The sequence below is a fragment of the Nestor notabilis genome, unplaced genomic scaffold (assembly GCF_000696875.1).
Source record: "Nestor notabilis isolate BGI_N333 unplaced genomic scaffold, ASM69687v1 scaffold8263, whole genome shotgun sequence".
NCBI lineage: Eukaryota > Metazoa > Chordata > Aves > Psittaciformes > Psittacidae > Nestor > Nestor notabilis.
In genome coordinates, this window is record NW_009921429.1 from 8,293 (window position 1) to 27,267 (window position 18,975).

At 39.9% G+C, this 18,975-nt stretch overlaps 1 protein-coding gene across 1 annotated transcript in view; it reads right to left on the minus strand.

Moving 5' to 3' along the window:
- LOC104403100 (glycoprotein Xg-like) overlaps positions 1-18,975 on the minus strand; it is a gene marked incomplete at its 5' end in the record, with an annotated part of 32,003 nt that overhangs the window by 3,763 nt on the left and 9,265 nt on the right. Inside the window, 3 exons of the mRNA XM_010011142.1 lie at positions 846-881; positions 4,674-4,730; positions 5,080-5,121. Of these exons, the coding sequence (XP_010009444.1) occupies positions 846-881; positions 4,674-4,730; positions 5,080-5,121 (135 nt within the window). The remainder of the gene's footprint in view (positions 1-845; positions 882-4,673; positions 4,731-5,079; positions 5,122-18,975) is intronic.

Here is an 18,975-nt window from a genome sequence, read left to right on the forward strand (position 1 = left end):
GGTATGATTCTCCAAGGCTGGAACATGAGTAAACCAAACCACTGCAACTGGAATCATAATTCAGAGGTTCTGGGCTGAGAAGTAATTTTTCTTTTGTGGAGCCTTGATTTGAGTGGAATTTTAGGCTTTGATTCAATGCTACTTGCATTTTAGATAATTTCAACGTACAAGAAACTTTCTAGAGTACTTCACATCCTTGATATACCTCTAAACATGCTAAACAAAATGTTCAAAAATTCTGCAAGTCAAGGATTTACCATGTCTACACAGCTCAGCACAGCACCGTGAAATCTTCCTAGGTCAGGTCTGGATGTTACAGAAACACTTGGAAGCTGTACCATGTTAAAACAGCTTGAGCACTTCAATCTTAAGCTATATTGTGCCATCAGTGCTCATCTCTGATACATTGCTTCCTGCATTCTGATTTGCTCTCATTACTGATCTTAGACAAGGTCATTTTTGGTAGCTGAAAAATGACTGCCATCACCTATTGTCTTCAGCCTGCTGTGAGAGGCAACCACCCTGAAGCATCAGGGCTGAATGAGCAGTACATCCTCTCCCCAGCCATGACCATGGTGGCCTGTCACGGTAAACTGTAGCTGACCAGTGCACACAGGTAGGCCAGCCTGCAAGGTCCCATAGCTAGCAACCAGACACAGCCCATCCTGCTGGCCCCACTCTGTGCTATGGCCTCTGGCAAAAGGCCTGCATGTACAGGAGTTGTAGTGACTCCCACTACCACAGTTCTTCCTCCAGTTTTGAAATCTCCTTTCACAAATTAGGCAGACTTCTGAAAAAGACATGGAAAAAAACCCCCACATTATATTTGAGAAGACGGTACTCACCCCCACCAAAAGCATCTCCTAAATGCAGATCATTGTCTAAAAATGGAAAGGAGAAAGATGTAGAGAAGTGAGTTACACGCAATTCTCGAGGGAAGTGAAATGTTAGTTTTAATAGAAAATGTAAAGCTGAATGTTTGAAAAGCAACTTTTTAAGATCAGACCAACAAATGCAAATAAGGCATTACACTTTTCCTGAAAACTCTTACAGAATTTGATATTTGCCCACACAGTAATTGAAAAACAATACAATATTTTCTATTCAAAATACAAAAGATTTTTGCCTGCTTTAAATAAGCTCAGAATAAATCTCATAGTGGAAACAAGATCAATACCTTTAATATATCTGCAAATACGTAAGTAAAAATTAGCCATGTTAAAGTATTAAAATATAGCTATTTTTTAAATATACTTATTTATTAACAATTACGTCTGTCGTTATAACTGGTGTATGCATGTTTAGCTTAAGTCTAATTTGTTGAACTGCACAAACTGAATACCCATTTCAAGAACAAATACTGGCAAGTAATAAACCTACTTGGGGAGCGAGACTGAACTAACTAATTTATGTAAGAGTCATGGTGACATAAAAAGTTTTGCTTCAAACAATCATATGTGCTGGTTTGAGGTTGGGTGACAGTCTGTTTTTCTTTGGCTGAGCTATGAAGGTTTTCAAATATACTTAAATGCATGTGCATGTTACTCAGTGAATGAACAGGCTATGACTATTCTCTCAGCACTGTACACGTGTCCCACTGTACCTGGGATGGAACTTCCACCCAGTAAACAATTTGTCTGTGAGCTGCAGATGCATAAACAAGAGGAACTCCATTTCAACATGCTGGTGTGGATATGACTATGTGGGTGATACGTTAAGGTGTGTATGGAATGATGGCGAGCTCTGAAAGGTCACTGAGTGATAGGCAGAAATATGTCAGATGGATGTCATAACTCCAAGAATCCCTTTCTTTCTCCTTATAAATGTGGGGTGTTAGAATAAATCAGAAGAGATAGCAAAATCTACCTAAATTTTGATACCGATGCTTATTGCCACAGAAAATAAGATGGACACTCAACTGGGTTTTTTTCCATTATAATTGTGTCAGAATTCCATCCAAATCCAGGAAAATCCATCCAAATACATCACCATGCAGAACTCTGCCTTCTTATGTTCTTTATATGCAGAAGGACAGGGAAGCTGATTTTGCCCAATATCTAGTCTCAGTTGTGCAACAATTTATAAATGCTTTGCTGTCACCAGGAAATCTGTCAGGAAAATAATCAAATTCATACTACATGACTAGGTTTGTTCTTGTCAGGTGTCAGTCCTATCTGCGTGTGGCCAGCAGAGAGTTGCATTTCAAAAATACCTTTACCTGTCAAATGCTAACAATGAGAAGCAATAAACTGCAAACTGGATTCAATTTATTATTGAGATGAAGAAGTTGGGTAAAATGCAGGAGTTTGCTCTGGAGAGTTCATGCAGAGAATTGTTTCAGAAGTGGTAAGGATGATATAAAGAAATACAAATGGAAATGCATGTGTCTGCAGGGACCAGAAAAACAGCAGAGCAAAGAGTTAAAAGAACAGACAATAAAGGTCACCATTCCCAGCAGTAAAACTGAGGAATGTGTCATGTCTGTCAAAACCACCAGGCCTGTGCTCTGATAAGATGACAGCACAGATGACTTGTCATTAGAGGAAAAGCAGAAGGGCGCTCTAAAGCCCAAGGTTGCAGCATATCACCTATTCCACTACTTCTCCTGTTCGCCCACCCATGAAATAGACACAGTCTTTGCTCCCCAGATAAGCAATACCAGATAGTAGGCAGCAATCTGGCCTAGGGTTCAGAGTGCTGAAGTAAGCAAGATTATGAAGCAAATGACCATAATAGCTGATAACTCCTCAAGGGTGTAAAAGATCTGTACATAAACTAGCCTGTCGTTTCTGATCTAGAATAACCACGGAGACAGGATACGTACTCAGTAGCTAGCATGGCGCTCACCAGGCCACCTAAGCATACATATCTTGGTGCTCATGAGTATGTATGTGGGTTTGAGCATATGGCTGAATTAAATCAATGGCAGGAAGAATGAGAGTGGATAAAATCAACTTTTTTAGAGATTTTGTAAATAAACATCACCTTCCATTAAATTCTGTGTTGAATGCTGTTACGCTAGATGGGAGGTGCCTACAAGAGAGCTTCAACTCAGGCAGAGGTGCGTGGGAAGTGATGCCTGGAGGACACGCCCTCTACATTAATTTGCCTCAGCTGAGCCAAAACATCATCTCAGCCTCATTTCTCAATGATACTGGCTGAATGAGACATAGAGGAAACCCTGAGGTTAAGAAGTAGCATTAGACAGATACTGAGACATATTTTTGAATTATCTTTCTGCACTTTCCAAATCCAGTAATTGATTTTAACACAATTTTTTTTTAAATTAGTTTTAATTGTTTTTATACTTCCTGTAATCCTCTTCAGTGTTGAAAGAGATCCCAAAATGATCTGGAAAACATGGAGTTCTTCATTCCCAAGAATCAGTGAAGCTGACTCAGGTAGGGCAAATAATCATCTCATAGTCATACCTCTAACAGTTTTGGGAGTCCCTAAAAATCAAATTCCTTTCACCTGACTGATGCAGCTTCACTGAGACATTGGCATCCCCAGGTTACCTTTAAACATGACCAAGGACAGAGTCTTTTAGGGCACAATTCAAGTAACCCATTTGAAATGTCTACAGTAGGATAAGAACAAATCTACATTTAGAGTGATATGAATCATCTGTAGACATGCTGATTTCTCTTCACTGACTTTGAAGGAAGTCAGGACAGTAAACTCAGTGGAGAGCAGTGGCTTAGCAGTATTTTATAATAGACACTTCTAATCTAGGCCAAACACATATTTCCTTTTCAAAACAAAGCAGGAAGGAAGAATGCAACCTTCACAGGATTTAGTAGCTACCACGTTCACAAGAAGCTGCCACTGTTCTTTCAAAGAGTGAGCCAGAGAATCATGTGGGAATGTAACTCCTTTCATATACCTAAAAACTTATTGCCATTTTTATCCAGAAAAAGACTGACATTGTTGTGTGGGATAATGTTATCCTGCATTTCCTGACTCTGGTATTTTGTTTGATAACCAGAAAATCTTTCAATGTAATTTAGCTGGAAAAATCTCTGTATTATCACAAAATTCCATCATAAATGCATGTGTAGTTATCTTGTTGTCTGGAGTTTGCTTGGGGTTTTTTTTGACAATAATGAAGATCATTGAAAATCATCATTTGTCATTCTCAGGACTACAAATAAAACCTTTTGGTTCTCTCCACTGTTCAGAGCCTTTTTTCCTTTCTGGCACAGGTCTTTTTCACAATCAGTTCTAGATAATGTTAAGTAAATACGTGGGGAGAAGAAAGAATACCCAGATTCCTTCTGATTCTTTTCCAAGTCCATTATCAGGCATCATGAATATTTATGCTGAAAGAAAAGGTAATGAAAAAAATGTAGAACAGTTACCCATTTTTGGCAACAGTTACCCTTTGTTATATTACCCAGGGAGTTCAGTTCAGGCTGGAAGAACATGAAGAAGATCTTTTAGAAACAAAATGTTTTCAGTGACCAGTTATACTCTAAAGCCTTACTGGAAGCAACAAAGCCATGTAATTGGCAATTGCCAAAAAAACCCCTTACTTTGCATGTAGAAGAAAGTTTGTATTCACACAAATGATCTCAGCTATGGTACTTTAGCAAATATGATCAAGAATCTCATGGGAGACAGTTTCTACACATCTAAAATAAGTTATGGCCAGTTATGTCTTCATTACTCACTCAGCACAGGTCTTGTTGGTCTTCTGATCACTGTAGGCTTCCTAGTAATAATGTCGTCTGCGGGACACAATGACATACCAATAAACAATAACAGCTTAATCTTTTTCAACTTAACAAAAGAAGTTATCTGCAAATCTAGAAAGCTGCATTCAATAAATCCTTATGTATCACAGCAGAAGCTAAAAGTGAAGTGATAAATTTTCAAAGCCTTTCTTATTTATTTGTTTTAAAGAAATTTTTGATTTTATGAAATTGAAATCTGTTATTGAAATCTAGCATTTCTCAGTTCTATATATCTTTAACTTCAGTAGTAGCTACTTCATACACCAGTCCTCAAGGAAAAGGACTTAAGTTTTATTGTTGAGTCTAAATGTCATAGTAAAATAAGGACAGGAGATTTACCTACCTGGATGATCGAGAGCATCAGCTAAATCAAAATCACGTTGACCTAGGAGGAAGGTGACAGAAGGAAAGAGACTAAGTCAGAGGGCAGTCTATGTGATCTCCAGGTCTGAGGGCTCTGGACAAAATCAGAACACCAGTAAGAGGCAAAAGAAAAACCCATCCAAACAGGAGCAGGCACAGAGCAAGCTGTCAGTTGTGCCAGCACTGTACAGTCCTGAACAACCATGAGAGATGGACTGGTCTAATGCAAAGAAGCTACTTGTTCAGGTAGTGCAAAGAGATGCTGTTCTCTCCTGTTATCCATATTCAGTGGCTGTGCAAACATGCCTTTGAGGAACACAGGTTGCCTGTTACAGGGCACAAGGTCTATTGCTGAAAGACGGCTGAAAGTAGCATTCAGCACAGTACTTGCAAACCAGAATCATTAGGTGAGAATTTTTAATGTCTTCATTATGGTTTTACTAGCCCCGCTTTACTGGCCAGGCTGCCTTGTGATCACTTGTAACATGAATCAACTTTTTTTTTTTTTTTAAACTCTTCCTGTAACATGTGCCAGCAAGTAAAAGCTGTAAGGATGTATTTACCTAATTTATTTTCTACTGTACCTTAAAAAAACCTGAAAGCCGAGAAAAGAACCCTTCCTGTTCTCTGTTAGGTGACAATGATGTCATTAAATGTCACAGCAGGGCAATTAGCATCCTGACATTTGAAGTTAGCAGGCAAATGAAACTGGAAAATGTTTAAAATGTATAAACTGAAGTATATGATTCTGAACTAAACAAACACAGTTATTCATGTGTTTTACTTTCCACTCTCTACAATCTGCCACTTTCCCTTTAATAAATAGCCTTCCTGAAACACCTCTTTGCAGAGTACCTATTAATGTTCATCCTGGCTGAAATTTCACCGTCCTTGTGTTTGCACACCAAATACAAGATCAGCCTGCACAAACCCACAAAAAGTCACAACGTGCCACAGCTTCCCTAATGTTTTACTGTGCTCTATCGAGTAAGCCTCTTGATCAGCATCTCTTTATTACCCCATCTAAGTGGCTTAATACCTAATTCTTCAATAAAGTGTTTTTCCTGGTAAGGCTTGGACACTCCACATCAAGGATTATCGAATGGTTTGGGTTAGAAGGGACCATAAAGATCATCTGGTTCCAGCTGCCAAGAATGGCATCATTGTTCAAGAGGGGAAACTGAGGAACAGAGAGAGGCCATCAGAAGTTCTCCAGCATGACAATGCTCTGGGTTCAGCTCAGCCCTCTCTTCTTGGCAGGTGCCATCTGTCTTCGTAGCATTCTTCTCATTAATCACTGCTCCTGATTAATAGCTCTCACCTGTGTCAGAGAGCTCCTGGAAAGATTAATTATCAGTGGTGAAACACTGTGTGAGTCTCAAATAACAATCGGTGCAGGAGCATAAAGTAGGAATGTCTTGATTCCCGTGAGGATTTTCATGTAAGTCTTTGAACTTAATTATAGCTGGTGTCTGACAGAAAGGATAAAACAAGGCTGGAACGCAGAACAGTGAATAACTTTTAAAGCAAAACTGTCCCTATAAAATATTATGACAAACCTGTGTTTGGAAAGGAAAAGCAGATAACAGCATAAGGCTTTCCCTGCAATGTTATTAGAGTAGCATTTTATCTCTTATACGTTTGAACTGACCTTGGAGTGTCAGCTCGTCCAACAGCCTCTCCTTCCCCTGCCCTGGCTGCTAAACCAAACTTGCCAACTCCAGTAACCTTTGGACTGGGTCCTTAGCTGGATGGCTAGTTTGATCTATGTTCCCTTACCCACAGGCTGACATCCTGGCATTGTCTCCACTAATATGATCAACTTACATATTTCTGAAGCATTTTTTCAGTGTCAGCAACACGAGAAATTTGACTTTCATTTGATTTTGTCCTCTGGATAAAACCTCTTCATTCTTGATCAGCGCCCTAAGTGCTGAGGGAGGCTGTGTGACCTGAGCCCTGGTGCTGTAGGACATCACCAGCAGGGCTCAAACCATTGCTCACCAGAGTGAGTCATCAGAAATCATTTTGTAATACCAAAGAGCTGTTGACCAAACCAGCTCCTGTGTAGCAGGTCCTGACACACAGGAAGTAACAATATGGAAAGCAGCTACAGAGGTCCTAGTGCTGTAAAGAGAATGTGACAACATTGTCTTGTGAATGAAGATTCTGGAAAAATTCCAGATAAAATACTTCTTTGAAGTTAGGGAAAAGAAAAAAAAATAAAAATAGGAGGAATCTCATCAGAAGAGATTATGGAATTCAAGCAAGATGGTGCAGATGCTCCCAATTGCATGAGAACCAAAGCAAAACAGCAGACTGAAACAGTTACTAACATCTGCCCTTCTGTATGACACGAACATTTCCCTCTCCTGTTGCGTGTTGTGTCTGCTCTCTTATCAAACAGATGAGAAAAGATAGGAGGTGGTGTTTTAAGACTGCAAAGGAGAAACAGAAGACAAATACAGAATTTTTAAGAATAAAAAAAGAAGCCTGAAAATTGCCTGCAGGAATTATTCAGATTGTTGTGGTTTTTTTTTTTTTTAATTATCTCTGATGAGAAACCAAGTAATGAAAAAACCCAGATACCAGCACAGAATGACTGACTGGGAGTAAGACAGGAATCTACACTGAAATCTCTTTGGCTGTATAAATATAAACCTTGACAGATGGGCAAATTGTATGTTCACATCTGTGCATCATGGTAAATGATACTCCAATAAACCAAAAGATTGCTTGGACTTCCATCCCAACTTCCTCTGGTAATAACGTCAATGACCGCAAGGAGTAAGATCTTGTGGAGCTGAATTTTAAATGCTCATTACCATTTCTGAGACTGCACCTAGACATTTTAAGAATCTAATTTGGGAGCATAACAGATGGTTAAATAGCTGAATAGCCCAGATTTCATCCACAAAATGGTGGGTCTACAAACAAAAACACATTTAGAGACTTAGAATATTTAGCTTAATAGGAACTGCAGTCACTTCAGGGAACTCTGAAGATGAATGACAATGGAAATAAATTAGTCAAGCTGTTTCACGGAACAAACAGTCTGAAAGAAATTCATTTTCCACAAACAAAAATAGCCTTTTTTTCTTGGTTGAGCTTCCATAATAGAAAGAGCTGGAAATATACTTATGAAAAAGAGAATGAAAGTAATTTTAGTGGGGAGAAAACAGCTTTGTTCCTTTGGGGGTTTTATTTGGTTGGGGGTTTTACATGTATGGTTTTGTTTAGGTTTTTTTTGTTGTTGTTGTTGTGGTTTTATTTAGTTGGGTGAGGGATTTTTGTTGTTATGGGTTTGGGGCTTTTTGGTTGGTTTCGTTTTTTTAAATTTGGTTTGGGTTTTTTTAGCCTGGATAAGGTTATTAAGAGAGTTAGCCATGCAGGAGATACTATCTGAGTTATCTGTTGTTATTGCTTTGGGCTAGTATGCTATTTCTTGGCGTCACTTCTAGCCTTTCTTCTGGGAGTATCCCTGTTTTTACAAAGAAACTGAACTATTGCAGTGGTGTTATTTCTTGGGTGGTCCACAATGATTCACATCAGAGAATTTGAGAAATGTTTGTATGCTTCTGCCTGACACCACAAAACAGTCCTTATCTACAAATGAGAAAGCACTAAGGTAAGAAAGCAAGCCTTCCAGATGGATATGCAGTTTGTATTGTGAAAGGACCTGTTTTAATCGTGTTTATACTAGCTGCTCAAACACAAGCAGGACTTCTGCTGGCACTGCCATCTTTATTTGGGATGTAATTCCCTCATCCCCACCCAACACATGTAGCTGTGCCAGTAAAAATCTGTGTAGTAGACCTGGCCTACATAGCTAACAGTAGCCTCTCTGTAGCAGCCAGGCAAGGGAAAATAGACTTCATAAAGCCAAACATCAAAACATAGTAGTTAAAATGTCAAAGTTGCAAAATTTCATTTTACTGGCATAATTCTTCCAGGTAGGACATTTGCTATCACTAAGGCCAATACTTTCTATAAGCCTTTCTAGTATCATGTGTGGAAGGCCATAGGCATAAAATCCTTGTTAGTCTAATTGCTCTGCTATGGAGATTATTGTAGTTGCTTTTTGTCACAGAGATCTTAAGCCAGCTTTTAGTAAGTTTACTTGAATATGAGACACACCCTGCTGAAGCATCATGGAAGTGAGGTCATCCCACCCCACCAAGGCACGGCCCTACAAAATTGTGTCCTCAGACACATGTGCATTTAATGTCCACAGATTGCTGCCAATATTAGTTTTCTGAAAACCTGCCTCACGTATCCAGTCACTAACATGCAGACAGCAGCACCTCTGCCTATGGTTTAATTTGTGACCTAAATGTTAAATGAATCCATCACCCTTCACCCATGTAGCTGACAGATCACAAGGGTCTGAGGGCCCACATTTTTTGAGGAGGATTTATGAGGAAGAAGGCTGGATTCTGCAGGTGGATGTTAGCTGTTCGTCATTACAACTGTAGTCAGAAGTTTTCTGGCAAAAGGCTACTGTGGTATCACTCTGCAACTTTATAATCTCTGTAAGTAGGCTCAGTCCTGCACTGGATCCATATGAACACAGTTTGTGGCCATTAAAATGACACAGATTTAAATAAGGCAGCATGAATATTGCCAAATGAGAGTCAGGTTATGAGACAAATGAAATTAACTTCTGAGGCATTTAATATGCATAGTCTAGTATTAAAATGAAGCTAAGATCCATGAGAAAATGTGTTTCTATGTGTGTATAAGTGTGTGGTCATGCATCTTAAATGTATACATGCACATGTGTTAGATAAATCCTTTTTTCATCCATATGATTAAATTATGGGCTTAGAGTGCATTGCTAGCAGTCATATAATCGGGATGAGACTATCTGTCTAAATTAGAAGCAAGTAACTTAGAAATGTGAGCTAGATAGAAAGGGAAAATAAGTTGATTTTACATTATTTAAAACCAAGAACAAATATATTCCTTCAGTGTGATTAAATATGAATTGTTTTGTGAATACAATGAGTTTAAAACATTATGAAGCTGGCAGAGACTGAGGAAGAAGTGGGTGACTCACAAATGAGAACAAAAATTTTCTGAAAAGGAACAATATGTTACCAAAGGCACTCATGGGACCCATTTTATGTTCTTTTTTAGCTGAAATTTAAGTTACTCTTTGCAGAGATCATTTCTGATTATTATACAATCATGAGACATATTTCCCCTGTAATGAGAAAATGGGATGTTTCCTCCCAGGTATGTGATTCAGAACATACCCATTTACTGGTCCAACTTTATTCAGGAATTATGTTTGTTTAAAGGAAATTACTCATGTAGGAAAAGTTTTGGGAGAACATAAAGGTTTATACCCTAGAGTGGACACTTCGGACAAAATCTCAATGAGCAGGTACTATTTCTTTGATATAATACCCCCATGATCCATATTTCCTGATGAGGCTACTGTAGCTTTACTTCCATCATGGCCCTTTCATTCCATAAACAATGACTGCCATCACAGCCCCTTGATGTTGAGGTGGAAAGTGAGTCTGCTTTAAAATCTGTAATTAGTGTCCAAGTTCCAGTCTGTAGACCACAGCATATGGACCTGATAATTGACTTCATGTTTTTTGTTAGGCCACTTCTGTTTACAGTTTGAATTCAAGGGAAATGAAAAGGTCTCCGTCACTTATTCATACAAGAACACATTTAAATAATCACCAGCAATAAGATGCACTACTAAAGCAGGAGTGGCAGTACTGCTTTAGGTCTGTGCAGCATAGTTTCATCAAACATGAAAGAAAATCTTCTAGTTCTGTGGTGTTTGCTTTGTTGTGGACAACAACAGCTCTTCAAAGGTAGCTGCCATTCTTTATGATGCGATATGCCCTGCATACATAAAATAGGGCATATATAATTTTCTATGCTTTGATTCAGAGTGAGTGCAGAAGAAGCTGTTGTATACTGTCAAATTACAGGCAGAGCAAAAGAGTAGGGATTTCCCATGAAAAAGCACCATTCATCTGAGCACCTCAGGTTTTCAGCTTTGTGTCCGCAAGGAAGCAGAGCTCAGGCCGTGGCATGGGCTGTTCACCCAGAGCTTCTCTCTGTCCCTGCGTGGTTCGTGAAGCTGTCAGCCCTTTTCAGCCATTTGGTCTGAGAGCGTCAGGCTTAACTATAGTCACGTTACATGAGAGCTGTACAAGTAGATAGGCTCAAAGAAGAGACCAAGATGAGCGTTCCTCCTGAAACCCTGTAATGGGGCACAAGCAGCAGCTGTGTTGGCCTCTCAGAGTGACCATTCACTGCCTAAGTACCAGCTGGCTAATCCACGCTGTCCCCGCTGGTAGTGCAGACAACAGAGGGAGCTGAAGATAATACAGAGGGTCAGGGAGATGCCAGGCTTTGCTATTTGTGTTGCTCGCAGAGTCTTTTAATGTTCCTCTTCCCCATGTCATCCCAACCACACTGGTAAAATATATGCAAAATACCTTTGGCTCTTCAATATGGGTAACACAGATGTCAATAGGGCTATTCTGGAACTTAACATTGGGTTGAACTTGTTTGAGATTCTATTGTGCAACTAATCCTGTGCCCCCTGAAGTCAGAATAGCCTGTAAGCTTAATTATTTATATTTCTTCCAAAGAGGGTTCCTAATATTGCCAAGTCAAAGTGGATGTTCAGGGCATTTCATACACATTCTTTGCTTGTGTGTTTAAGATGCAAAGCAGCAAAGCATCAAGGCCTGCATCTTCTCTCTTTCATGACATTAAGAATATGTTTTCTGAAAAAGGATAATGCTGGAAGGAGTCTCTGGACATCAGCAAGCAGGTCTGTTCAGCCACAAAGTCTCTGTGGAGTCTCAGGAGCCACCTCTCATCTCATTTGGACTAAATGAGAGAAGCAATCAGACTCCCTTCACCTAGCTGAAGAAGCCCTTGCATATGCCACCAGCATGCACAAAGAAGCCTCTCTGAATGACCCAGGGCAAAGGGTCATGGAGTATCAGTTGGTATCTGAAGTTCAAAAGCAGGAGTCTCAGAAGAGGATCTGGTGGCTTAGCCATCAGAGGGAACAGAAATCAAGAGTCTTGACATGCAGAATGCTTTGCAGGGTTGGGTTTCTGAACAAAGAGCCAGCCTTTTTTTTGTTACCATTACACTCAGGAAGCAAAATGTTCTGTGTCATCTTTGTGAACAGAAATATCTGCCTTGTATCTCAATTTCTGCTCTTTGCAGGTGGTAACCTGATAAGAGTTGATAGGTAGAGTTACAGTTTTGATGTGGTAAAGATTGCGATCTGGGAGGCTGTGTTGCCATTAATTCAGGACTGTTCCTGGTATGGAGTGTGTGCCCCTGGTTCCTCCCTCTAGTTATAAAACCTGGGACGTAAGGAAGGACTTTGATTTAATTTGTCTGCTAATCCCAGTGCCTGCTCTGGGCTTTGTTTTCATTTGATCTGGAGCAACGTTGCTGTTTGAAAAGATATTCCCATGATATATGAGAAAAGATATTCCCATGATTTGAAAGAAATTCCTCAGGAATTAAAAAATGTGTTGACGACAGGCAAAGCTTATACAGTGGAAGTGGGAGTGTTATATTTTCATAACCCATGCATGCCCTTTCTTTCAACTGGGATGGCCTATTTGCCTTCATAAAATACTGTACTACAGATGAGATTTTAGATAGTATTTTCCCTTAACGTTCACACATGTCAGCCCTCTGTGGAAACAGAGGAAGACTCTAATCAAAACAATCTGAATCTCCTCCTAACCATAAGGCAAAATGCCACAGAAAGGCATATTTTTATTGATTTTTAATATTGAAAGAATAAGGGCATTTATTTGTTTACTTATTACCCTCAATGAAATGGAGAGGGAGTGACAATCGCTGTTGCAAATGAGGGAGATGTACACACTGAAAACAGGCAGTCTGAGCACTGCTACCAGGCTCGCAATGTGCCAGCAGTGTCTGAAAAGTGAACTCGAGAAGCTGAGTAACTACACCATTTGTAAGCTCTTCCCAAGCCCTGATGTTGCAACAGTTCTGCTGCTGCTACAGATGATAGCAGCTCTGGTATTCGGAATGAAATAGTTTTGGCACCCAGCAACAGAAGAATTCATTGTCTGATATATACCTTCTGCTGCCGTGAGTGCTTCAGCATGTACACAAGGACCTCACATGGGGTGACAGCAAGGACTGGAGCTTGATGGAGCAGTATCAGAAAAACAGGACTGTGTTTTTCATCTCCCCTGTTCTGTTTTTTAACTCTAGTGAAAGCTATGTTATACATAAAACCAAGTCACGTAGTGTCTCAAATCCAAACAGGTCTCTAATTTTCTCCCATAAAGTGCCCAGTTAATTAACTGAGAATACAATTAGTTTTGAGTTGTTACAACATTTTTGTAAGCCTCAGCTGGACAGTAGTAGGTGGTTTACTGGCTAGCAATAAATGCTGTTGCTGTTGCATGTGTAGCATGCAATACCTGATGGACTAAACGCATCTTAAACATCATCGACCTTTGCACTGTCTTTCTTACTGACCAAACATGTCATCTATTGGTTGATCTTAAAGACCATGGGTGCATAGGTTTTATCTATATTGGGAACCTGAAGGGCATTTCTGAGCAGTCACATCTGAGTGTCAGCTGCTTTCCAGCTCAGTGCAGGAAGGAGAGAGCCCTCAGGCTGCACTGCTGCACCACTGCAGGTATGCACACAGGTGTATGGCCCAAATGGGACTGCAGCATGTTTCAAAACTGAGGTGTATGGCCCAAATGGGACCTACAACATGTGTCAAACAGATGCATGTTACTGGGGGACTAGGACCTGAGCTGTGTCTTACCACACTGTACATGGGCCAAGCTGCAGTAACCAACATGGGGTGTTAGCATGAACTTCGGTGGAAGAAGTTTCTGTGAAGTTTCTTTCATTTGGATTGGTCTAAAAGACACTCAGAAAATCAGTTGTTGCAGCTCAGCTTACATGGGGGAACCTAATGTAACCTGCCTAAGATTGGAAATAAAATCCAGTGAATGCAGGTGAAAGTATGCCGAACTGTATCAGATCCCACTTTCCCTGTGCTATGTGGTCCTTGGGTATGCCACATTTCTGTTGAGATGTGTCTGTCAAGGTAGTCTAGCCAACTAGCTGAAGATAGCTGGACGTAAAAGAAATGCTAGATAGTAAGAGGAGTGATGTGATATGGCCTGGCTGTGGTGGCACAGTAGTTTCTAGAAGTTAGCACAGATGGTTAAGCTTAGATAAGAATTAAGGCTGCATATATAAAGGTGAATCATGTCAGAGATATTCCTACCAAAAGAACTTAGACCAGCTTTTTACCAGCATGGCAAATCCTTTCTCATATCATGTCTTAATTAGACTGAGAAGTGATTCCTGTAAATATCTCCTGAAACATGGGGGGATGCATTCTTTGATGATAAAATTCAGTGGCTGTTGTCATAGACTTATAATAGTTCATTTTGCTTTTTAAAGTGGATTATCTAGTTTCCACAGTTATAAGACTGCCCAAAGCCCACAGCAGCTTTCAGCAATGATTTCTTCCCCAAAGCGGTGCCTGAACTTCTAAATTAGCACATGTAGAAGGCAAGAACGGTTAGGCTGACTATCCTTGTAATTAAAATGCTAGAGTGTCTGGCAATTGGCTTGCCCATGCTCAGATTGTTTGAAGAGAAATATGTAACACAAGACAGTCCTCCAGAACAAGAAAGTCTGCATACCAGTGATGAGAGACCAAGTGAATCATCGCTGTTCACAACATACTCCAGGGCAGCCCAGCACAGTCCTAGTGCTCTGCTGTTTCTACGCCACATTATTTGCTGAAGACCTCTAAATAATTCCTTACTTGTGAAAATGGAACTAGGTCACTAATTTAAGGCAAGGTTTTTTTCACTGCCCATCACTGCAAGGTCTCCCAGGGGCTGCACCCCTGCACCCAGGGGGTGACAGGAGGAGGAGAAGCAGCGGCAATTTTGGAACTAGTGGTTAGTGAATGATTTCTTGCTGCAGTCAAACACTGCACCTGCGAGTTTCTGAAGTAATGCTGATGTACAAAGAAGAAAAGATTACAAGTATACTACATGGCACACACATGAGGATGATCCTATTTGGTCTGCTATCCAAAAAAATTTTACAAAATATTTTGTTAGAAGAAAATTATGTTTGAATATAGAAAAAAGGCTCAGTGTGAAAGGACTACATTTTCCCAACTGCTATTCATTCATCAAAAATATGTACAAAGTATATTCAATTCTTCATTAATCTTGCATGTAAAAAGAAAGTATGCTTGTGTGTGGGTTTTCTATATTCAGGAATATGTTGTCTAAGGCTAATAAATTATTAATTTATAATTACTAAAGCATGAGCACCAATATGAAAGTATGAGCATCTTATAAATTGAATCAGAATTTGTTTTGACAATATAACTCACACGTTTCAATAACTAAGAAAAGCTATATAAACATGAAGCGAATAGTTGACTAAGGATCTCTTTGTAAACTTCAAGTTCCCTTGGAAGCTCTCATTTTACAGCTTTCATTTTAAAGTTGGTACTCAGGCCCAAGCTTGTGAGTAATTTTAGGGGAGCAACACTACAGAGGAAATAAGAAATTATAACAAACAGACTCCAACTAGCACAGCTGTTATGAGTGATCATCCAAAAGATATATATCTCTTTAGAAACTGCAAAAGTACTTATCTAAACAGTCTTGAATGCTTCTTGTGAAACACTAGTAACAAAAATAATGCCAGCAAGCATTTCTAAATAAACAAACTTTTTTCTTAGGGGTTGAGGTTTTTGTTGTTTTTATTTCATTTTAATAACCATGCCCTAGAAATAAGCCAAGGTGAAGGCCACTTACCTCTTACATGGACTAGAAGAAAGCCAAGGCACAGAAGAAGGATACTTTTGAGTTTCCTCATCGTCTTCTATGCAGTGCCTTGATTGCCTTGTTTTTTAACAAGCGATGATGGTAGATGTTGCAACTGCAGTGCCAAGGTTTCAGGGAGACACTTGGAATCAGCAGCTCTGCCCGAAGAGTTCTCTCACCATCACACCAAACACCACAGAAGAGAGAGAAGTCCCTAAACCCTCTACTAGTACAAGACAAGTAACAAAAGCAAATAACCCCGCTACGGCCAAGCCGTGAGCAGCACCGTAGGTGCCACCCACCCTCTAAGAAATCTATTTATCACCCAGGCAGGGAGCGTGGAGAGCTGGGGAATCAGCGGCAGCACCCAATGAGGAGGGAGCCATCGTGCTCTGAATCCACCTCCTTCCCGCAGGGAAAGCCAACCTGTTTGACATCCTCGCCTTCAAAGCAGGGTGTGGTGCTGTGGGAGCTCAAGCAGCGTGTGAGAGAACGGCCTTCTCTGAAGCGTACTTGGAAGAAAAATCTCTCAGATGGACTCTGTCCTCAAAGCACTTGCTTCGCTGCTCAGGTTTTGGCTGAGCAATAACTGCTCATAAAGGCAATCTTGTCAGAGTCCTAACCACTCACTTGAGTCTCCATGTTGGGGAAATGGAAGACAAGAATCTGCTTTGCAGAGACTTGGGAAGTGTCTACAGAAGGATGACAAAAAAATTGTATTTTATAAACTTAAAATGTGATGTTGGACTACTGAAGCATGCTCAGCTTCAGCAAGACAAGCATATGCTTGTCTTCACAAGGTAACATTATCTGTCATGATTTTTCCATTGATCTAGATATATTTTTAAACATAAATATCCTGCATGGAGAGATAGTGCCGAGCATCACAACAAAGCTTTAGAAAATGAACAGTATTATCCATCCATCTATCCCTCCATTCATGAACATAGTTTATAAATCACTGATGTGATTTAAATTCAGTTTTGTCATAGCTTCTCGCTAGCAAATACCTATGCCAGCACACTGGTCTCTTGAATTGGATTGCCACCATCACACTGGCGCCCAGCACCAGCAGGGAGACTGATGTGTCCCCTCCCTTTTGCTGGAGGTTAACCTGCAGGGGTGCCAGTCAGCACTGTTTTGACTAAACTGAGAACTCTGCTACCATGAACGGCTAATCTGTACTCCTGCAGTGTTGCTGGGTGACTCAGTCTGATGTGAGGCACAGGCTTGCCTCAGTTGCATTTCAGCTCAGTTACCTAGAATATACCATACAGTGTGTGCACTGAATTCATGCTTTGGTGCTAACTATAAAAAATTCGACTGATAGAACCTGGTGATACCGGATCTTCAAGAAGCTTGATGTCCAAGTAGGTCAGCTCCCCCCGCTCCAAACCGGTAGCATGGTTTATAAAGGCCTAGCTTACTGCATCACATGGCTTAACTATTTTTATGCTAACTGTAGAAGCTCTAAAGCTCAATTTATGTATCATTCTCCTTGTCAGGGCCAGTTCCTCAATCTCAGAAGAGTTAAGGACATTTAGGTTTAAGAGGTGACTTTGTCAACCAGTTAAAACGAGAACTATAACATGACACAAGCAATCCCATAAATCCACTGTTTGTTTTTTCCCAGAATAACAAAAGCAGGCATACATGTGCTAATCTTCGTATCTGACAAATTTGCCTGAAGGGAACAGGAAAGTTATCAAGACTATGTACTAGTCCCAGGCAAGTCCAAGCAGCTCAGAAATGTTCAGTAGCTTTACAGTTGTTTTTATAAGTGAAAAGATGCATTATCTCAGCTGCCTGCTGATACTAGTTCATTGGGATATGGCACACTCTTAAATGGCACACTCTTAAATTAAGTGTGAAAATGATGCACTCCTTGTCTAGTTCTTCTGAAGCCAGATACTGCTCTATCTAGCTGAAGAAAAACAATGTGACAGTGGCTCAGGAAGAAGTGGACCTAGCATTGCAGGGCATTGGAGGACCTTCTTAATCTCAGCTCCCTCTGTCAAAGATGTGCAACAGCTTGCCCAAGATCGCAAGTAAACAATACTGTATATTGAAAACAAATATAAGGCCTTACACTTCAGCATAAATTGCAGTTTTATCACCTTAAGGAATTATTGAGCCATCTTTTTCTATTTAAAGGGAAAACAGTGTTCTGCCTAATATTTATCTGACAAGGTAGATGACTTGCTGAATTCTTTCTACTTATTCTTTCAAGAAAAAAAACCTGTAGTTAAGAAACAACAAATGGGTGGAGTTTGTGTCTGTCTGTCCTCTACGTCCATTAGGCCTCTTTTAGATGAGACAAGCTAAAAGAGAAGAGGACAGTCACAACTCACCACGGTTGCAGCCCCATCCTGCCTGAGAGTACAGACATGGCTCTCTTTGTCATGGGAGACCTGCTGTATGAGTCTATTGGAGATGAAAGAACCAAATTATACACTAGAACTCCTAGGGAAAGCCACTAATATCCTACAGTATTCATCTTCTGTCATACAAATGGAAGTATTTTAATTAAAATATTGAAACATCCGGTAATATTAGACATTAATTTAAATATAAACAAAATTCACAAGTGAATCAGTGGTAGAAGTTCTTGGCAATAGAAGAATACAATTACTACATGCTAGCTAAAACTTCACTGGTTTTTCACAAGCAGATGGATGAACATGATTTTTAGTATTTTTTTCTCATGGTTCTCAAAGTACTCCAAATGCAGGGGTTTGAAAACCTTGTATTTTTGCTTCATTGAAGTCCTTTTCCTATTCTTAATAATCTCTTCCCTTTCTTTCAAAGGTGTTTTTTATATCTCTGCAAATGAAAAGAGCAAAAAGAATCAATCTTTTCAGTTTATGGAAAAGTTGTTTGTTTCATAACCTTGGCAGGTGGAAAACACTCAGAAAATAGTAGAGTTTAGATGGTGACCTAAAATAATCAGCAAGAAAAACACTGAAAAGCACAACTGGGAGTGCAATTCAGCCCAAGATATGCTGAAT